This window comes from Malus sylvestris, chromosome 5 (assembly GCF_916048215.2).
Source record: "Malus sylvestris chromosome 5, drMalSylv7.2, whole genome shotgun sequence".
NCBI classification, from domain to species: Eukaryota; Viridiplantae; Streptophyta; class Magnoliopsida; order Rosales; family Rosaceae; genus Malus; species Malus sylvestris.
Genome location: NC_062264.1, coordinates 24,120,276 through 24,136,461, shown reverse-complemented (window position 1 = coordinate 24,136,461; position 16,186 = coordinate 24,120,276). Strand labels below are relative to the sequence as shown.

The window sequence follows — 16,186 nt, the reverse complement described above, 5'->3', positions numbered from 1 at the left end:
TATTTATTAGTTATTAATTCGACGGTTAAAAATAAAGAACATCATGTGAATGTTAAAAATAATGTGTGAAATCATCTTCTTGTTACTCATTTTGTGGAGTTCAAATCTTACTCTTTTTTCAATATAAATTAATATAAAATATAACTTTAATAAAAAGAAATATATGAATATTACTCACCTGAGAGTCATAAGACATAAAAAAATAATCATTGTATTTGATTTTTTTTGTTTTCTTTTGTAGAAATTTTAAAGCGCCTAGCAAACAGTCTACCAAACAATCAAATCTTGGTGCAGTTTTTCACTTGTGAATTACTCGTGTTCGCCCATGCATCCAAGATATTAGAATCAGCTCTTCTTGGTTTATTAGAATTTAATGTAAATTATCTTATCATTTGTAAAAATAAAAAATAAATAAAACCTTAGAGTTGTCAAACATTTTCAGTCGAAAAGCTGATTCACTTTCATGACAATGTGATTGAAAGAAATCACTTGAAAGGAGTCATGAGTAGGGATGGGCAATGGTTATGGCGGATGGGTAACCGCGGTTATTTATCCATAACCGTTTAAGCTTTTACCCACATAACCGTTTACCCGTTAGATATTTACATAAATGGGTATACCCATACCCCATAACCGTTTATACATAGTTAACCATACTCATAACCGCATACTCATTTACCCATAATCGCATATCTATTTAACCATAATCGTGTACTCGTTTACCCAATTTTAACCCGTTTACTCTCTTTTTTTCACCCGTCTACCTATTTAGAAACATATGTTCATCGATCCAAGCCATTTAATTGATTTCTAATTTTTGGGTCAAATATTTATTGAAAACTCGAGGCCAATTAAATATATATACATACATATATAGGTACGCATCAGCCGACAATAACATGTTTCTAAAAGCTCAAGGTAATCATTATCTTAAGTTGACCAAAGCTCCAAAAGACTCCAAAACAAAACTGTCAAACACTTTAATGCTTTAGCACATTCAATCACATATATTAAACATTGACCCGTTCTATCAACTATATTTTTCTCTCAAGTGAGGCATATATATATTATATGGCCCTTTATAACCAAATATGTCTCTGGATACTAAACTTAGTTAAAAACTAATTTTTTTTTTTAGTTTTACATATATTAAAATAAATGGTTAATTGGGTACCCGTTTATAACCGTGGGTAATACCCATAACCGCTCATTTAAATTTCATAGGTAAACGGTTATACCCATAACCGTTTATTTATCTAAACGATTACCCATAACCGTAATCGTCAAATTTAAATAGATGGATAACCACAGTTACCTATAACCAATGGGTATTTACCCATCCCTAATCACGAGAGACAGGATGTATAAAAAGCGAAACATTCTATCACAATAGTAGGCATTAAACCAAGTCCACTTTGCCCTAAAACTACTTGTGGTCTTCCCATAAGCACAATCAATGATTCCATTGTTAAATAGATAAATATACATAAAAGTGAGCAAAGGGTAAGTACTTCAAGTGGTCAAGAGCGCTAACTCCCGCATTACAGTTTTTAAGTTCAATTTATCTTCCCCAATATCATTATCATTTTGAGAAACACATAAGAAATTTGAAAGTCCAATTCTTTTTCTTTGAAAAGGGTCCGAATTTTCAAAATCATGTTTTTCAAAATATCATACTTCTCTAACCAAAATGCAATGGTACGATTTTTTTTTTGTTTTAACTCAACGTTAGTAGGTTAAATTATTACTTGTTAGTATGTTAAATGTAATAATACAACTTTTTCATTTTGCAACAATTATGAACGAATAAAATTCCAATTTTTTGTGAAGCTGTTAAACCTAAAGAGAGCTGACTCTACATAGTTACAAGCCAAGAACCACCAACTCTCAGACACCTGTCCTCAATCATCAGGACTCTACATAGTTACATAGTTACTCCTTCATTAGGAGAGCAACTTATACATGATATTTTGAATTAATAGGAGAGCGACTTGCATGGAAAGATTTCCACCACCACGTAACATTCGAATTTAAAATGCAACATAATGTGATGAAAAACCGACACATGATATTGTATCATAAGATCCAGCCGCCAGAATGGCAATGACTTTTCCCAACCAAATATAAAACATTCAAATCTGCTTAATGAACAAGGAATATATAGAAGCAGAGGATTAGCAGTGAAAAGCACTAGCTGCTGATCATTTGGTCTAACGACGCTTAATCTTCACTTTATTTGAGGAGGTTTTGAATGTAAATCTCGTAGTGTTGAACAGAAACGAAAAACGGTGAAACAAATGAAAACCAAAGTGAACCATGAATTGATACAATACAAAGTGTACAGTGATTTGTGAAATAGCATAAGATGAAACCTCAAACTCTGTTAAAGTGAATCGAAACGTCATATCTCCGATTATTAACCCCCCACCCAATTCATAATGGAGACTGAAAACAATTCCGTCCTAACCTTGAGAATGTAGAATGGTAGTATACAAGCCCAAACTTCAACGCTAGTCCTGAGCTCTTGGTAACTAATGTGATGCAACAGTACAACAGCAGCACACTGGTTAATAGTTAATACACTTCTCTTGCACAATCTTGGGACTTGAGGGACACCCATGACTTCCCTGCAAATCCAAGAATTTTATAGTATATTAGCCTGCTCGCACGTAAGAGTTCCCTATTTGTAAGTTTTCACAAATAGGCTTTGGTTCAGAGACCTTTGCTCCAATCACAGGGGAAATGATAAGCTTTCCCTTTGCTCCATTTGCGAGACGAGAACCTTATAGTGCTTTTGGGATAATCAATACTATTTTTTCTTCTGCCCAGCCTACATTAGACAAACCAGACAACGACTCAGAACTGAAGTAAGTGCAGATCAAGATTTAATAAAATATAAAACTGTTGTCAGAGACTTGAGCATCTGCAACCGTATTGTCCTTTTAACACTACAACTACAAGCAGGTATAATAGCCTGTGAATGATCCAGTTAATTAACATATATTCTGCTTCAAATTGATAAGATGCAAAATTGAATAACAGAAACATCTAATTAGAAAAATGCTACAGCAGCGACAGTACAATCAAAAGATAAGAGAGGTAACTTTTCTTTTTGACAAGTAAAGAAAAGAGGTCACATCGAAGCTTTTGGATGCACAAAGTCTTATTATCACATTAACATGGCAAGTAAAATTTTAATTAGTCTCGTCATGATAATTGCAATCTTTAGATTAGGTATAAAGAAAAGTTGGCCCAAGTCAAACCTTTTTGAGTTTCTCCATAACAGAATCTTCGAATGATTGATATCCAGCCCCAACCAAGTTATTAAGTCGATCTGGTTCCTCAGGCCTCTGAACCGGGGGAGCATCAGTCACTGAAACTGGTTTAAGAGGTATAACCAGCAATGGATTAGAAAGATCACCTAACAGAGTTCCTGTTGCAGTAGCCTACAAATAGTACACCCATCATAAGTAACTAGCGCAATAAGAAAATAAACGTTCAAATTAAAACGGACAAATCTGAAAATCATAGCACACTCACAGCTGCATCTTTAGTCGCCATCACAACAAGAGCCGAACCTTTCTTCTTCTTGCCCCTGATGACAACATCTTCAACCTCGCCGAACTCTGAGAACAAACCTCTCAACCTCTCTGCCGTATAACCTTCACCAACATTTTCCCATGAAACTTTAAGCATCTTCTCCTCATCCAACCCCATCTTCGCACCACCCACATTTTCCTTGCCAACTCCACCAGTCTCTCTGTTAGGAGCAAAAGCAGTTGCCGCCCCTTTCTCCGCATGCTTTTTGCGTATTCTCTCAATCTCTTCTTTAAGCTTCCTAGCGATTCTCTCCTCTTCTGCTCTATCTCTGGCAGCCGCATCCGGAGCAAAGGCAGATCGTTCTCTTGCTTCAAGATCAGAGACCATCCTTTGTCGCTTGGCATCGCGTTCCAAATGGCGGCGCTGCTGGTCTCTTTTAACTCTGAGTAAATCATCAAACAATTTCCTGGCCTTTACATCCTTGAGTATCTCATAGGATGACATGAGACTCTGGAAGTTGGCCGGGGCATCGGGATCATCGGGCCTCTTGTCGGGGTGCAACACCAAAGCCATGGCTCTATATGCCTTTTTTATATCATTCTGTGTAAGCTTGGCGCCTTCCTCGCCAGAAGGTAAACCGAGAACCTTATAGTGATCAACCTCGACATCCATATCTAAACCCTAAAATCACAATATTCTGTTTGGGTAAGAAAAAACTGCAATCAGAAACTTTGTCTAATAATTCTTAAAAAATAAATAACATACACTAACGGAACTGGGGTATTTACACTAAACCCTAATATAATATGTGTGTGTCTATATATATATAGAACTAGAACAGTTTTTAGCAGAAGGCGATTGGATCAAAAATGGAGGTCAAACAAGTAAAATCGAAGGCATGAAAACCCACAGAAATGTACAGAAAATTCAGAAGCAGAAATGTATTTCAAACACTTTGTTTGGAAGTTTACCATTACCGAATGCGTTTCAAATTGAAAATCGGCAGCGCACTCCTCCAGTCTCTTCCTTCAATTGTCGAAATCCCCAATTTACTTTCAGCTAGAAGATCCAAACCCTAATATGCCTTTTACCTCTGAATTCAATTGCGCGTGTCGTTAGTGTGTACGTGTAAGTTCTTGCGTTTAATCTAGGGCCGGTTCGGTATGGGATACCGAACCAAAATCCTTGTTCCGATTTTAAAACCGAAGTTTTCAAGAATCCTAATTTCAATACCGATCTCAAACTAAATTTTAGGGAATCCTAAAATAGATACAGGATTTTGGGACAAATCGGGAATCCCGAAATAATTTTGGGTCTCCTATTCCTAGTGTTTTCCTCAAATCGAGATTTCGCAGACAACACTACAACCCGAGCATTGAGTCTCCTACTCCTAGTGTTTTCTTCAAGGGATCTTTTGATATGAGTCCAAAATAACTAAAAATTGAACCTATTTCAAAAGTAAGCCTATAAAATTGGACCTAATTCAAATTTTCCCTTTCCTCATTACTCCCTTTACACCTTGCCCAACAGTGATTTGTAATCCATTCAGCGAATGAATGATCAAGTGGACAACGAAAAGGATAGAGTGTTCAGATATTTGATGGCTAGACATGAAAAGACAAACCAATTCCAAAACAAGCACGAGATTGCCAGAGAAGATAACACCATTAAACGTGCCCATGGAACTGTTTCCCTAAAATACTTCTCATACCCACAAAACTCTAGCATCCTTTCCTCTACAAAACTCAACATAACCCTTATGCAACCTTTTGAGTCCTCTAGCAAGTATAGATCGACATATTGCACCAAATTTAAAGATCAAGAATATGTGGAGAAATAAATGATTTAGGACCTTGTATAAATAGATTCTTCCACAGAACTCAAACATTGATGAATCACATCAGGAATCAATTTAGAAATGAAAAGCCTACAATCACTACCGCTTGGTGATTACCATGTTGCTCCATTTCCAGCTTTCAATGTCGATAATACCATTGTCATTAGTGAAAGAATGCAATTTGAAAAAGCAGAAACCAAGAACCCTAATCTGATCAATGCCCGATAAAAACAACCAACCAATCCAAAATTTCTAATAATACTCATATAATCAATTAGAAAATTACATACTTTGAATTACTTAGCAGCGAATTTTAGCACGGCAGCGAAAGGGGCAGCCTCTGGAAACCTGGAAAAAATTGATTGACATATAAAAAATTGTAAAAATTCGAAAAGCAAAAAAGGGCCTCGAAGAAAAGAAATTGAAATAGGAATCGAGGGTTATACAATGCGGTGATGTACGAACTCACGATGGGGCAGTTCCAAAACAAGTGATTCTCCAGCGAGGTGAGGTGAGGTCGACAATGGGTGAGGTCGAGGACGACGAGGAGTGTGAGCCGGTGAGGTCACTGAGGTGAGGTGAGGTTGACAGAGACTGAGAGAGAGTGATTTGAGTCTGAGTTAGGGTTTATTTGGATTCTTGAGATTAAACCTCAACCAAATATAAGACGATTGTTATAATTTCAAATATATATTTAAAATTAAATTTTTTTTTTTTTTGGTTCAGTTCGAGACTACCGAACGAATACAAATGTGAGACCGATTTCCATACCAAATTTTCGGGATCGGTTCGGTATTGGGTATTAAAATTTTTGGGATTTTTGGTTTGGGATATTTTCGGTTTGATTTCGGAATTTTTCCAATTTGGTTTGGAATTTTCGATTTTTTTTCCACCCTTAGTTTAATCTGAGCCGCCCATCAATAGTGTTAGGCTGGGGGTGGGCCAGTTGGACAAGACACGATGAAATGAACTTGGGCTTTGAAACCGGAATGGCAGCTGAAGGAAACCAAAATTTTCGACTTTGGATTTGATTGGTTCAGTTCTTGGTTTTATGTTTTTTTTTTCTTTAACAAACGATATTATTTATAGTGAGAGGAGGGAGTGCGTTTGGCCAGAATCAAGATCTCTCGCTTATAAATGAAAAGAAATATTATTATACCATATTATTAAGTAGTTTTTTTCCATCCATCATGGTTAGTTTGAATTGTTGAAATTATTTTAAAAACAACTTTTTAAAAAATCTAAGACTAAAATTTTATTTGATAAATAAAAAAGAAAGTGGTTTTTTATCAAGCTCGAGAAAGCAGAAGCAATTCCAGCCATACTTTTGAAAACAGCGGTTTTTTTTTCCAACACAACAACCCAAACTGTCGCTGAAAAATTGAACCACCTGAGCGTCATTCGCTTGACTTGAACTGAGTTGCTCACCCTCTCGTGTTAACGACGAATGCCTTTTTCGATTCTGATATGCTGACCGCTCTTTTGCCGCCACGATCCTGCCCCTCCAGGTACGCACTCATCCATGGTTTCTCCAATCATAGCTGTCAATAATTTATCAACACCCAATTAAACTGATCCAGTTTCAAAAAATCAATAAAAAGTTTCCTTTTTTATTAGGTAAATTCAAGGTTCTAAAAAACGTTAGGCGCTAGTCAGGCGATGGGCTGGCATCTAATGCCTAGGCGGCTAGACAAGCGCCTAGGCGGCCTAAGCGGATTTAGGTAAATTTCTTGTAAATATATGCATATTAACACTTACAAAAAATTATACTTGTGAAATCTATAAATAAGATAATAAAATAATGATAAAATGTAAAAAAAGTATTCAACAAGTTCGAAATTAAAAAATACATTAAGCACATATACCATATAACTTAAGATATTTTGAATGATTGTATCTAATTTTTTAAAAAATAAAAGTATAAATCCCACGTAGTGGGTTAGGTGGTTTGTAATAAAGAAAAAATTATGAAAAAGTGCATGCATCCTTCCCCATTTCATAAAGCACCATGTGTGTGATGTGACCCCACCCTTCCACCCCTAGTCCCCATGCATCCCTCACAATTCACATCAGCCAGGAGAGTCAGAGACTCCCAACACCATTTTGACGCCTTGAGACTCCCAACCATTTTGAAAACCGAAACTTTATTCTTTTTTATTCTTCCTTTTCCTCATCGTTTTCGCCTTTTTTCCCTTTCCTCTTCTTCTTCTTCTTCTTCTTTTTTTTTTTCCCGTTTTCCCTCCGTAAATTCTCCCTTTTTTTTTTGTTTCCTCTTCTTCTATTTCGGTGTAAGTTCCTCTTTTTCGATGAATTTCAGATAGAGGGAGTCGCGACAACTAAGAAAGTCGTGGTGCACAGAGAGAGGGAGTCAAAGTGGCGAGAAAGCTTTTGCGATTCTAGGTATTTGGTTAGATTTATTCCCAGGAAACCATTTCACTCCGCCTAAACCGCCGCCTAGACCGCCCAGGCCTCCTAAGAGCGCCTAGGCTGACGCCTAACAGCTCCCTGATTTTTCTTAACGATTCGAACCTAATCGGATCAGCATAACCACGCACAGCGCCTAGGCTGTTTTTTAAAACACTGGGTAAATTACACAAAACTACCTCAACTATTGGTCGAAACACAATCTCATACCTCATGTTTTAAAAATTACAATATCATACCTCATCTTACAAATTTGTTGCAATGTCAGACCTTCATCAAATTTTCTGTTAATTTCTCTGTTAAATGCTAACGTGGCTTGAGGCGGGTCCACTTCTTAATCCAGTTGGATTAAAAAGTAATTAAATATTCAAAAACTAAAACTAAAATTATTTAAATATTTTATTAAAGAAGAGGGACCCACCACTTACAAACTCATCCCCTCACCTTTTTCCCCCTTCCACCATCTCGGCCACTGGTTTGTCGATTCACTCGTCGCTGCTCAAATCTTCCTAGTCCGTCCTACCCATCTTCCTCATCCATCTCTCCCCACCAATCTTCTCTGAAGTTCCTCCTCCAACCTCTTCGTCCTTTTTTTTTTCTTCCGGCGGGTCATATTGCATAGAAGGCAGGAGACCATTTAAGCTTTACAAATCTTACCACCATCTCCAATCCCAAGTGTCACTCTCGCTCACTCAGAAACCTTAATAAAATACCTAAAACAATTTATCCCCAATCTCTAACGCTACACCCTCACCGTCCTCTCTAAAGACGAGATTTCCGGTGTCGAAATCCCGAGAATTCCCTAGTTCGATCCGCCATGAACTGCAACCAAGCAACCTAAACTCTGGGTGGATCCTGTTCGTGGCACCGAGAGCAGTGGAATGGTGGTGGTGGCAACAATGCTTGTCGCTAGAGTTTGTAGTCAACTCGCCTGAGAAGCTCGCCTAAGAAACGGTGGTAGAGGAAACGGGTGGTGAAGAAGGGTGAGGGGATGGGTTTGTAGGGTGGGTCTCATATTTTTAAATAAAAACATTTAAATAATTTTAGTTTTAGTTTTTGAATATTTAATTAATTTTTAATCCAACTGAACTACGAATTGGGCCCGCCTCAAACCACGTCAACATTTAACAAATAAATTAACAGAAAAACTGACGGAGGTCTGACATTGCAATAAATTTGTAAGATAAGGAATGACATTGTAATTTTTAAAACATGAGGTATGAAATTATGGTTCGACCAATAATTGAGGTAGTTTTGTGTAATTTATCCTTTTTTATTTGCATACTCTCAGACTGTAAAAATCGTAAAAAATGAATGTTAATTGTAAAAAATGAATCTTCAATAGTTACAGCAATGGAAAATGTATTGATCTTGTATCATGTATTAACTGTTTGTTCAACTCTATAGCTTTCGATTATGTCATTTGTATTATCAACTGAGTTTTTTTAGTAGAACGATAGCGTTAGTGGGTTAAATAATTAGTTGTTATGGAAGTCAGTGAAGATCAAACCCGCACCAAGGTGCTTAGGCATGAAAACTTTTTGCCTCTGCGGTAAAATGCCATCTTCACCAGTGAGTTACCTAGGAAGATACTATCACATATCACATTTGATTTCATGCTTAATTCTTGATTGCATCGGTGTACATGGCATATATTGCTAAGTTTAACGACCGGATGTTTGCTAAAGAATTCAGAGGAATTTACCGGAAGAATTCGAGTCACTTACAAGGCATTGCATACGATACGGTACTATCACATATGCTTCGGTTGACCAATCATCAAAAATTTTGAGAGGATTGTATTCGATTTTATTGTGTTTTGTTTTACGGCAGGTGGGATTTACACAGTCGAATTGCTTGGGATTGGGAGCTTAGCCGCCTCTTTAATTCAGAGGTATGTTGATTATAGAGTTACATCTCAGAGGTTACCCTCATGATTTTTGTGTATACCGATATTTCCACGCACTCTAGTGACAAATGAATATGTTCTCTTCCTTGCATATTTTTCAAATTGCTTTGCAAATACAGAATAATGAATTCGGAGACAAATTATGAAAGGGAATTTGATAAAAAATGCTATGAAAGACAAAAGCGACATAGATTACATATTCAGTTAGCTAAAAGATAAGTTTGAATCTACATGGGCACCAACAGAAAGGTTCGACATTTCGCTGTAAACAGTTGTAAATTTCCTTTTTTTTCATTCTTGCATAGGTTGGTTTTTGTAATGAATAATATCAGAAAAGATTATGATGATGTTATTTATAATTAATGATTGTTTAACCCACATCATGGCTATAGGTAATTGTTTTATCCATTTTTTAGATATTCTTTTATTGTTCATATTGAGTTCTGCAAGTTGTATGTTTTTTGAGGTTTTCATATTTGTTCAAAGTTTAAAAACTACATATGGATTGTCACCTCTTCTTGTTCATCAGTTAGAACACAATGTAGCCTCCTAAATTACTCTAGCATGCACAAGGCGTTCTTTCTTTGAATCAGCCATTTATCTTCCAAATGACTGAAATTTCAGCAATTTCTATATGGTGATTCACTAATGAGTAATTTAGTGGATGAATTGATACATAATAACCCTTGAATAAAATAGCTTCCATAGAGTTAATTTACCAAGCTTTATTACACAATTGGAATTATTCTTGGTAAGTACCTTGCTAGAAAGTAATTTGTAATAATTGGTTTATTCCTAAGTTGTACAAGTTCCTTGAGTATTAATTCTTTGGTGGATCAACATTTTGTTATTTTGCCTTCACTTGTAACTTGTCATGTAGATTTCACATTGCGAATTTGGAAATTGATAAATGATTAATTGCAATTAGGGCATGTCTAAAACAATGTGGAGAAACCGAATGTGTAACGTAGAGATGCTTTCCACATTGCAATTTTTCTTCCGATGGGGTCTCCGTTGATGGTCCATGGTCCTTGCAAGAACCTCTTTATCAGCACTGGAAATAATGGGATTGCCAAAGTGATTGCCGTTACTATTGTATGGTTGACAGAGAGAAAGAAAGAGAAGCAGCTGGGAACGGTCCAGTCAAATATCATGGTAAATGGCCCTTCGAGCGTGTTTACGAGATGCAGGTTTGTCTTCTTGGACTACATGCCTTGGCAACATTTTCTTTTACAATATATTATAAGGAAAACTAATGAAAATGGCTTGAAAACTTTGAGTTTTAACAATAAAGACAAAATAAAGAGTAAAGTGAATAGTACCATGATTGACTTTTTAGTGTAAAAATATGGTTTTTCGTTAGAGTAAAAAATACCGGGAGCTTTTTGTTAAAGTTCCCATTATTATAATGGTATCGTAGTTCTGCGGTTGGTGCTATTTGACGCGTTATTCTTCATTTAGGAGCCTGCTTCTGTAGCTTTCTTTGTGCTCAACCTTGCGACGCATTTTCATGGTTAGCTATTACTACAAGAAAAATGAGCTTTGGATACAAAATAAAGGGCACAATTGAGAATTTTGTGCCTGTTTGACCACTAAAAAGCTTAAACAGTTCTCATTCCATAGAGGGCACCATCTATGGTGCCCAATGTTAAAAAAAATGACACAAAACAGTAATGGGCACGGAAACCGTGCTAAGTAGGGTTAGATGACATCTTTTTTTACTGAAGATGGGCACAAAAAACATTTTGTGCCTATAAAAATTATTTGTCAGAAGCATTGTATGTGTTTTATCCTTTGTCTTTACCTCCTCTAGCACACCAAAATTAAAATTTATAAAATTGGGGTAAATAATGGTATGGAGCTCTTTATTACTATGCAATATTTTAGCCTCAAAATAAGTTAGCAATAATATTGTTCAAATTCGTTTTTCGCGAAAGCCGAACCTCAGATCTCTCACTTACAAGTAAAGAATAATATCACTGCACCGTAGTACTAAGTGGCGTGTTTTAGATTTACAATGAATCATTTCTAGCTACGATGAATGTTTGTTAGATTCATATATTTTTGAACTACTTTTTAGATTGTTATCTTCCTGGAGATTTGTTTTTTTTATATTTGTGATATGGTTTTTGGTTTCATAGCAAGTGTTTATTTTTTTTACTTTATTAAAAGTCCTTCATGCATTGACACATAACCAACAATTGTGCCCTTAGGGTACGTACAAAAGTTAGTGGACAAATGAGTTAATAATTATAAATTCCTTTATATGACACAAATGTTAGAAATTGTGTCCATTAAATATTAATAAGTAATGAATCAGCCTACTTCCCATTCAGTCTTCAAATACACAATATATTTTAATAATTATAAAATCATTTTTATGACACTAATGTTAGAAATTGTGTCCAATAAATATTAATAAATAATAAATCACTCTATAGCAAAATAATATGTTGGCACAATTATGGATTTGTGCATGTATTCTAATATAAAACGTCCACACTCCTTTACTAATTTGTGTATGGAAAATAGAAGGTTGCTTCATACACTTGTGTTTCTTTAAATTTCATCAAGTTCTACATCATTGATAGGCGACGTTGCGGAATTAGAATTGGAGATGTTTGTTAGATTCTTATCTTTTTCAACTGCTTTATAGATTGTTATCTTCCTACAGTTTTGTTTTGGATACTTGATGATATGGTTTTGGCTTTATCGTAAGTATTTATTTTCTTATTGTATAAAAAGTCCTTCATGCAGTGACACAAAACTAACAATTGTGCCCTTAGGGTCATCATTCTCCATACAAGAGTTAGTGGGTCTTTAGACAAATGAGTTAATAATTATAAATTCTTTTTTATGACACAAATGTTATAAATTGTGTCCAATAAATATTAATAAATAATAACAAAAGAATATGTTGGCACAATTATGAATTTGTGCTTGTATTCTAGTGTAAAACGTTCACACTCCTTCACTAAGTTGTCTATAGAAAATAGAAGGTTGCTTCATACGCTTGCGTTTGTTTTGAATTTGATCAAGTTGTACATCATTGAGAATGGTGGACAGCGACGTCATGGAATTAGAATTAGAACTGAATCTCCAACATCACATTCGTCTATTGCTTCAAACATTTCAACAGCAAATTCACAACCAATCATCCAGCTCAACGTTCATGAAGAGTCTACTAGTTATGTTGTTATTGTTGGAGAACCACACACTTATCAAGCACAAAGTCGTCTTACAAGTCTGTCTCTCCCACATATGAACTCATGAAATATGCACAATGTTACCATTGAGATTTTAAGCAGCAATGATGAGGACAAATGATCTATTTTGTATTATGTTATATTTCACTAGTGTTTGAAAATATAATTATCTTATGCTATGCTGGACTCCTCTTCGGTCATTTTATCAACTTATGTCATATTCCAATATAATAATGTTTTCTTTCTAATTAGCCCTTGTAGATTTACTCCTAGTATATATATATTTTTAGGGTTATAATTATGTTTCCCGTCTGGTTCATACCGCAGAATTCAATGAATTCACAGTGTGGCAACGCAAGGCTTATGACACATTGCTAGTAAACTAAAGGAATCCAAGGTATGAAGATGTGGATTATTATGGTGTTGTGACAGATATCATTGAGTTAGATTATCACAATGGTCGGAAGGTTATACTGTTTGACTATGATTGGTTTGATGTCAAGAGCAAAATGTTTCGTACTAAGAAGGACGAGTTTGGGTTCACTTTAATTAATTGTGAACATCGTTTACCATCGGATGACTCCTTCATACTGAGGTCACAAGCAACGCAAGTATTTTATGTTCAAGATCCTATTAACACTGATTGGTTTGTTGCTACAAAGACAAAGCCACGAGACGTTTACAACATGCTCGATATAGATGTAGAAGACCCCAACACAACTCAAGATATAGAAAACACGTTAGGGGATGATGATATAGTGCAAACAAGGCTGGATGTTGCAGAAATTGTGAACAATTATTAGACTTGTAATGATCAAGAACTTATATCTACTATGTAGCTTGGTCATGTATGAAAGATTAAACACTGCAGGGAAATAACATGAAGACCACGCACAAGTTTTTGGTAGAATTTTTTGAATGATCTTCATTCATCTCGATATATTGTATTTATACAGTTTTACAGAGGGTTTACAAGCTTTGACAATTTGCATAAGGACAAATTCTATAAATCAATATTTACATAAAATCAGGGAGCTTAATAAGGCAAATGAATATGATCACAAAATGATCTATTGGACAGATGATGCCTGATGAGCATGATTGTCTCCATCTTGTCTATCAATGTATCCAATCATCTGTTGGACATGAATATGTAAATACTGTCTAATTAAACTATATATATGATAGAGAATGCAACTAATATGTGATGCATGTAGGCAATGCAATAAATTTCTGATGCCTGTGGTTAATTTACAAACAAGAAAACAAATGATACATATGCAATTAATCTCTAATATAGGTAGAGTGTTATAATATATATATATATATATATATATATATATATATAAACAAAAAAAACCCTATGGTATTGGTAGATAAACACAATTAATCTTTGATACAACTTCAAAAATAATAAAAATAATAATGGAAAGGAGAAAGAAACCAAAAAAAAAAAAAAGAGGAAGAACCCAAAACACAAGATTGAGTAATGCAAAATAACACAGGAAGATAAAGATATTGTGAGGGAGAAACAAGATAAGAGAACTGAAACAAGAAAAGAAAATGAACGGTTTGGGTAATGAGAAAAAAAATAGAGATTTAAATCCCTAATCCTATAATTAAGGATAAGATTAACATTAATCACAAATGAAAAAATAAACAGCAATTACTTAATTAATCAATTTACGGGTAAATTTGGCAAGTTAATACAAATAAACTTATATGGATAATTAATCACTGGACCTCACCTGAAAAATAAAACAAATTAAATTGGACTATAACTAATAATGACTTATAAAATTGAACTTATATTAAGTTTCCCCTTCTCCAAATTGGATTCTCCCTCTATTTTTTAAAATTGGACTTCTCCCTCTATTATATTAAGTTCCCACCACCAAATTCAAAAACTTGGTTTGCCACAATCTGATTTAACCCCACCTCATTACAAAATTGTGCCCACTCACTCTTAAAATATTAATTAAAAAATAGTAGCTATATTAAATGGTTAGAAACTGGAAAGCTTCCATTCCACCCTTTCTCAGTCCGTCTCACCCTCACTCTCCAAAAATTCTAACAGCACTCCTCCCCGCTCCTCCGTCCAGTTCGAACCCACTCCTCCGTGGAGTTCATCCACCTCAAGGCTGCTCCTCTGTCCAGTTCAAAGGTGCTCCTCTATCCTCTGGCTACACACACCGAGACACAAAAGGCCCAAGATACAGGCAAGGTTTCTGAATTTCATTTTTTCAATGGGTTTCTGTTCTTTAATGTTTAAGGTCAAATTGGATGTTTATTTTGTCGAATATGGTTTATGGTTTGAGGATAGTGGGTTTCAGAGGACAGTGGGTTTGGGATTAAGAATCTAGGATGGGTGCAAGTCTTTGGGATTGCAGGTCTCATTGAAATTATGAGGGATTTCCCTACCAGTACCATCCCAGTTGTCTTTCAGATAAGTATCCCTCCTAAGGAACATATAGAATAGAGTGTGCGAGTTCATCCATCATCCTTCGATCGATCATACTCCTAATCATATCGATCATACTCCTATTACTACGTGACCCTGCTTTTGTTCTTTTTTTTTAATTTTTTTATATTTTTAACCATCAATAATGTTAGCGAGTTAAATAACTAATTAGTAAGGGAGAGAGAAATCGATGGGGATCAAACCTCCACCATGGTGCATAAGTATGATTGCTTTACACCACTATGATCAAACCAGATATGCTCTATGTGACTATTTAGTGTTCAGATTCCATTGTACTCATATTCATGGCTTTTTCGGTATTTGATGTTGTGGTTCATTGAATGAATGCACAATATAAACTATAACTCTTCTAAGACACTACACATTGTGATCTAGCCGTCAATCTTAGGTCTTTCTTTGATGATCACCTCGACAAAGATCAGTCAACTCAAAAGTCACATGATGGTTACATTAAATGGTGGCATCATATAGTGTGTTCATCTTTTTTCTTCTATCAATAATTGAATGTCTTAATGAAAAGATTTTGTCCCTTTTATTTAAGGATAATTTATGCATGATTATAAAATGTAGATAATTTGAATCGTTACAGAACTTATTAATGTTACCTGTATATTCATTGGTGTAAAGAAATAGTTATTGGGGTAAATAGCCAAAATGGTCCCTGAGATTTGCATAACTTATCCCTTTGGTTCCTAACATTTCAAATCAATCAAAGTGGTCCCTGAGATTGTCCACCATCCATCATTTTGGTCTTTCCATTAAAAACTCTGTTAAGTGTCCCAGAGCTC

General features: G+C 35.3%; 2 protein-coding genes across 6 annotated transcripts in view; both read right to left on the bottom strand.

The window, feature by feature from the left end:
* Positions 1–271: 271 nt before the first annotated feature.
* LOC126621695 (uncharacterized) overlaps positions 272–16,186 on the bottom strand; it is a 55,931-nt gene continuing 40,016 nt past the window's right edge. Inside the window, exon 14 of the mRNA XM_050290250.1 lies at positions 272–284. The gene's annotated coding sequence lies outside the window, so the exon portion shown is untranslated. The remainder of the gene's footprint in view (positions 285–16,186) is intronic.
* On the bottom strand, positions 2,299–6,204 carry LOC126621706 (uncharacterized). Of its 5 annotated transcripts, none has more exons than XM_050290268.1 (5): positions 5,824–6,204; positions 5,668–5,725; positions 3,541–4,237; positions 3,264–3,446; positions 2,299–2,830 (listed from the first exon to the last, which is right to left on the bottom strand). In XM_050290268.1, exons 3-5 carry the CDS (start codon positions 4,210–4,212, stop codon positions 2,810–2,812), a joined length of 876 nt encoding a protein of 291 aa, XP_050146225.1. In that variant the 5' UTR covers positions 4,213–4,237; positions 5,668–5,725; positions 5,824–6,204; the 3' UTR covers positions 2,299–2,809. The 5 variants fall into 5 exon arrangements, with proteins under 5 accessions (XP_050146225.1, XP_050146227.1, XP_050146226.1 ...); XM_050290270.1 differs by having other exon boundaries at positions 5,847–6,204; XM_050290269.1 differs by having other exon boundaries at positions 3,541–4,221; positions 5,824–6,203.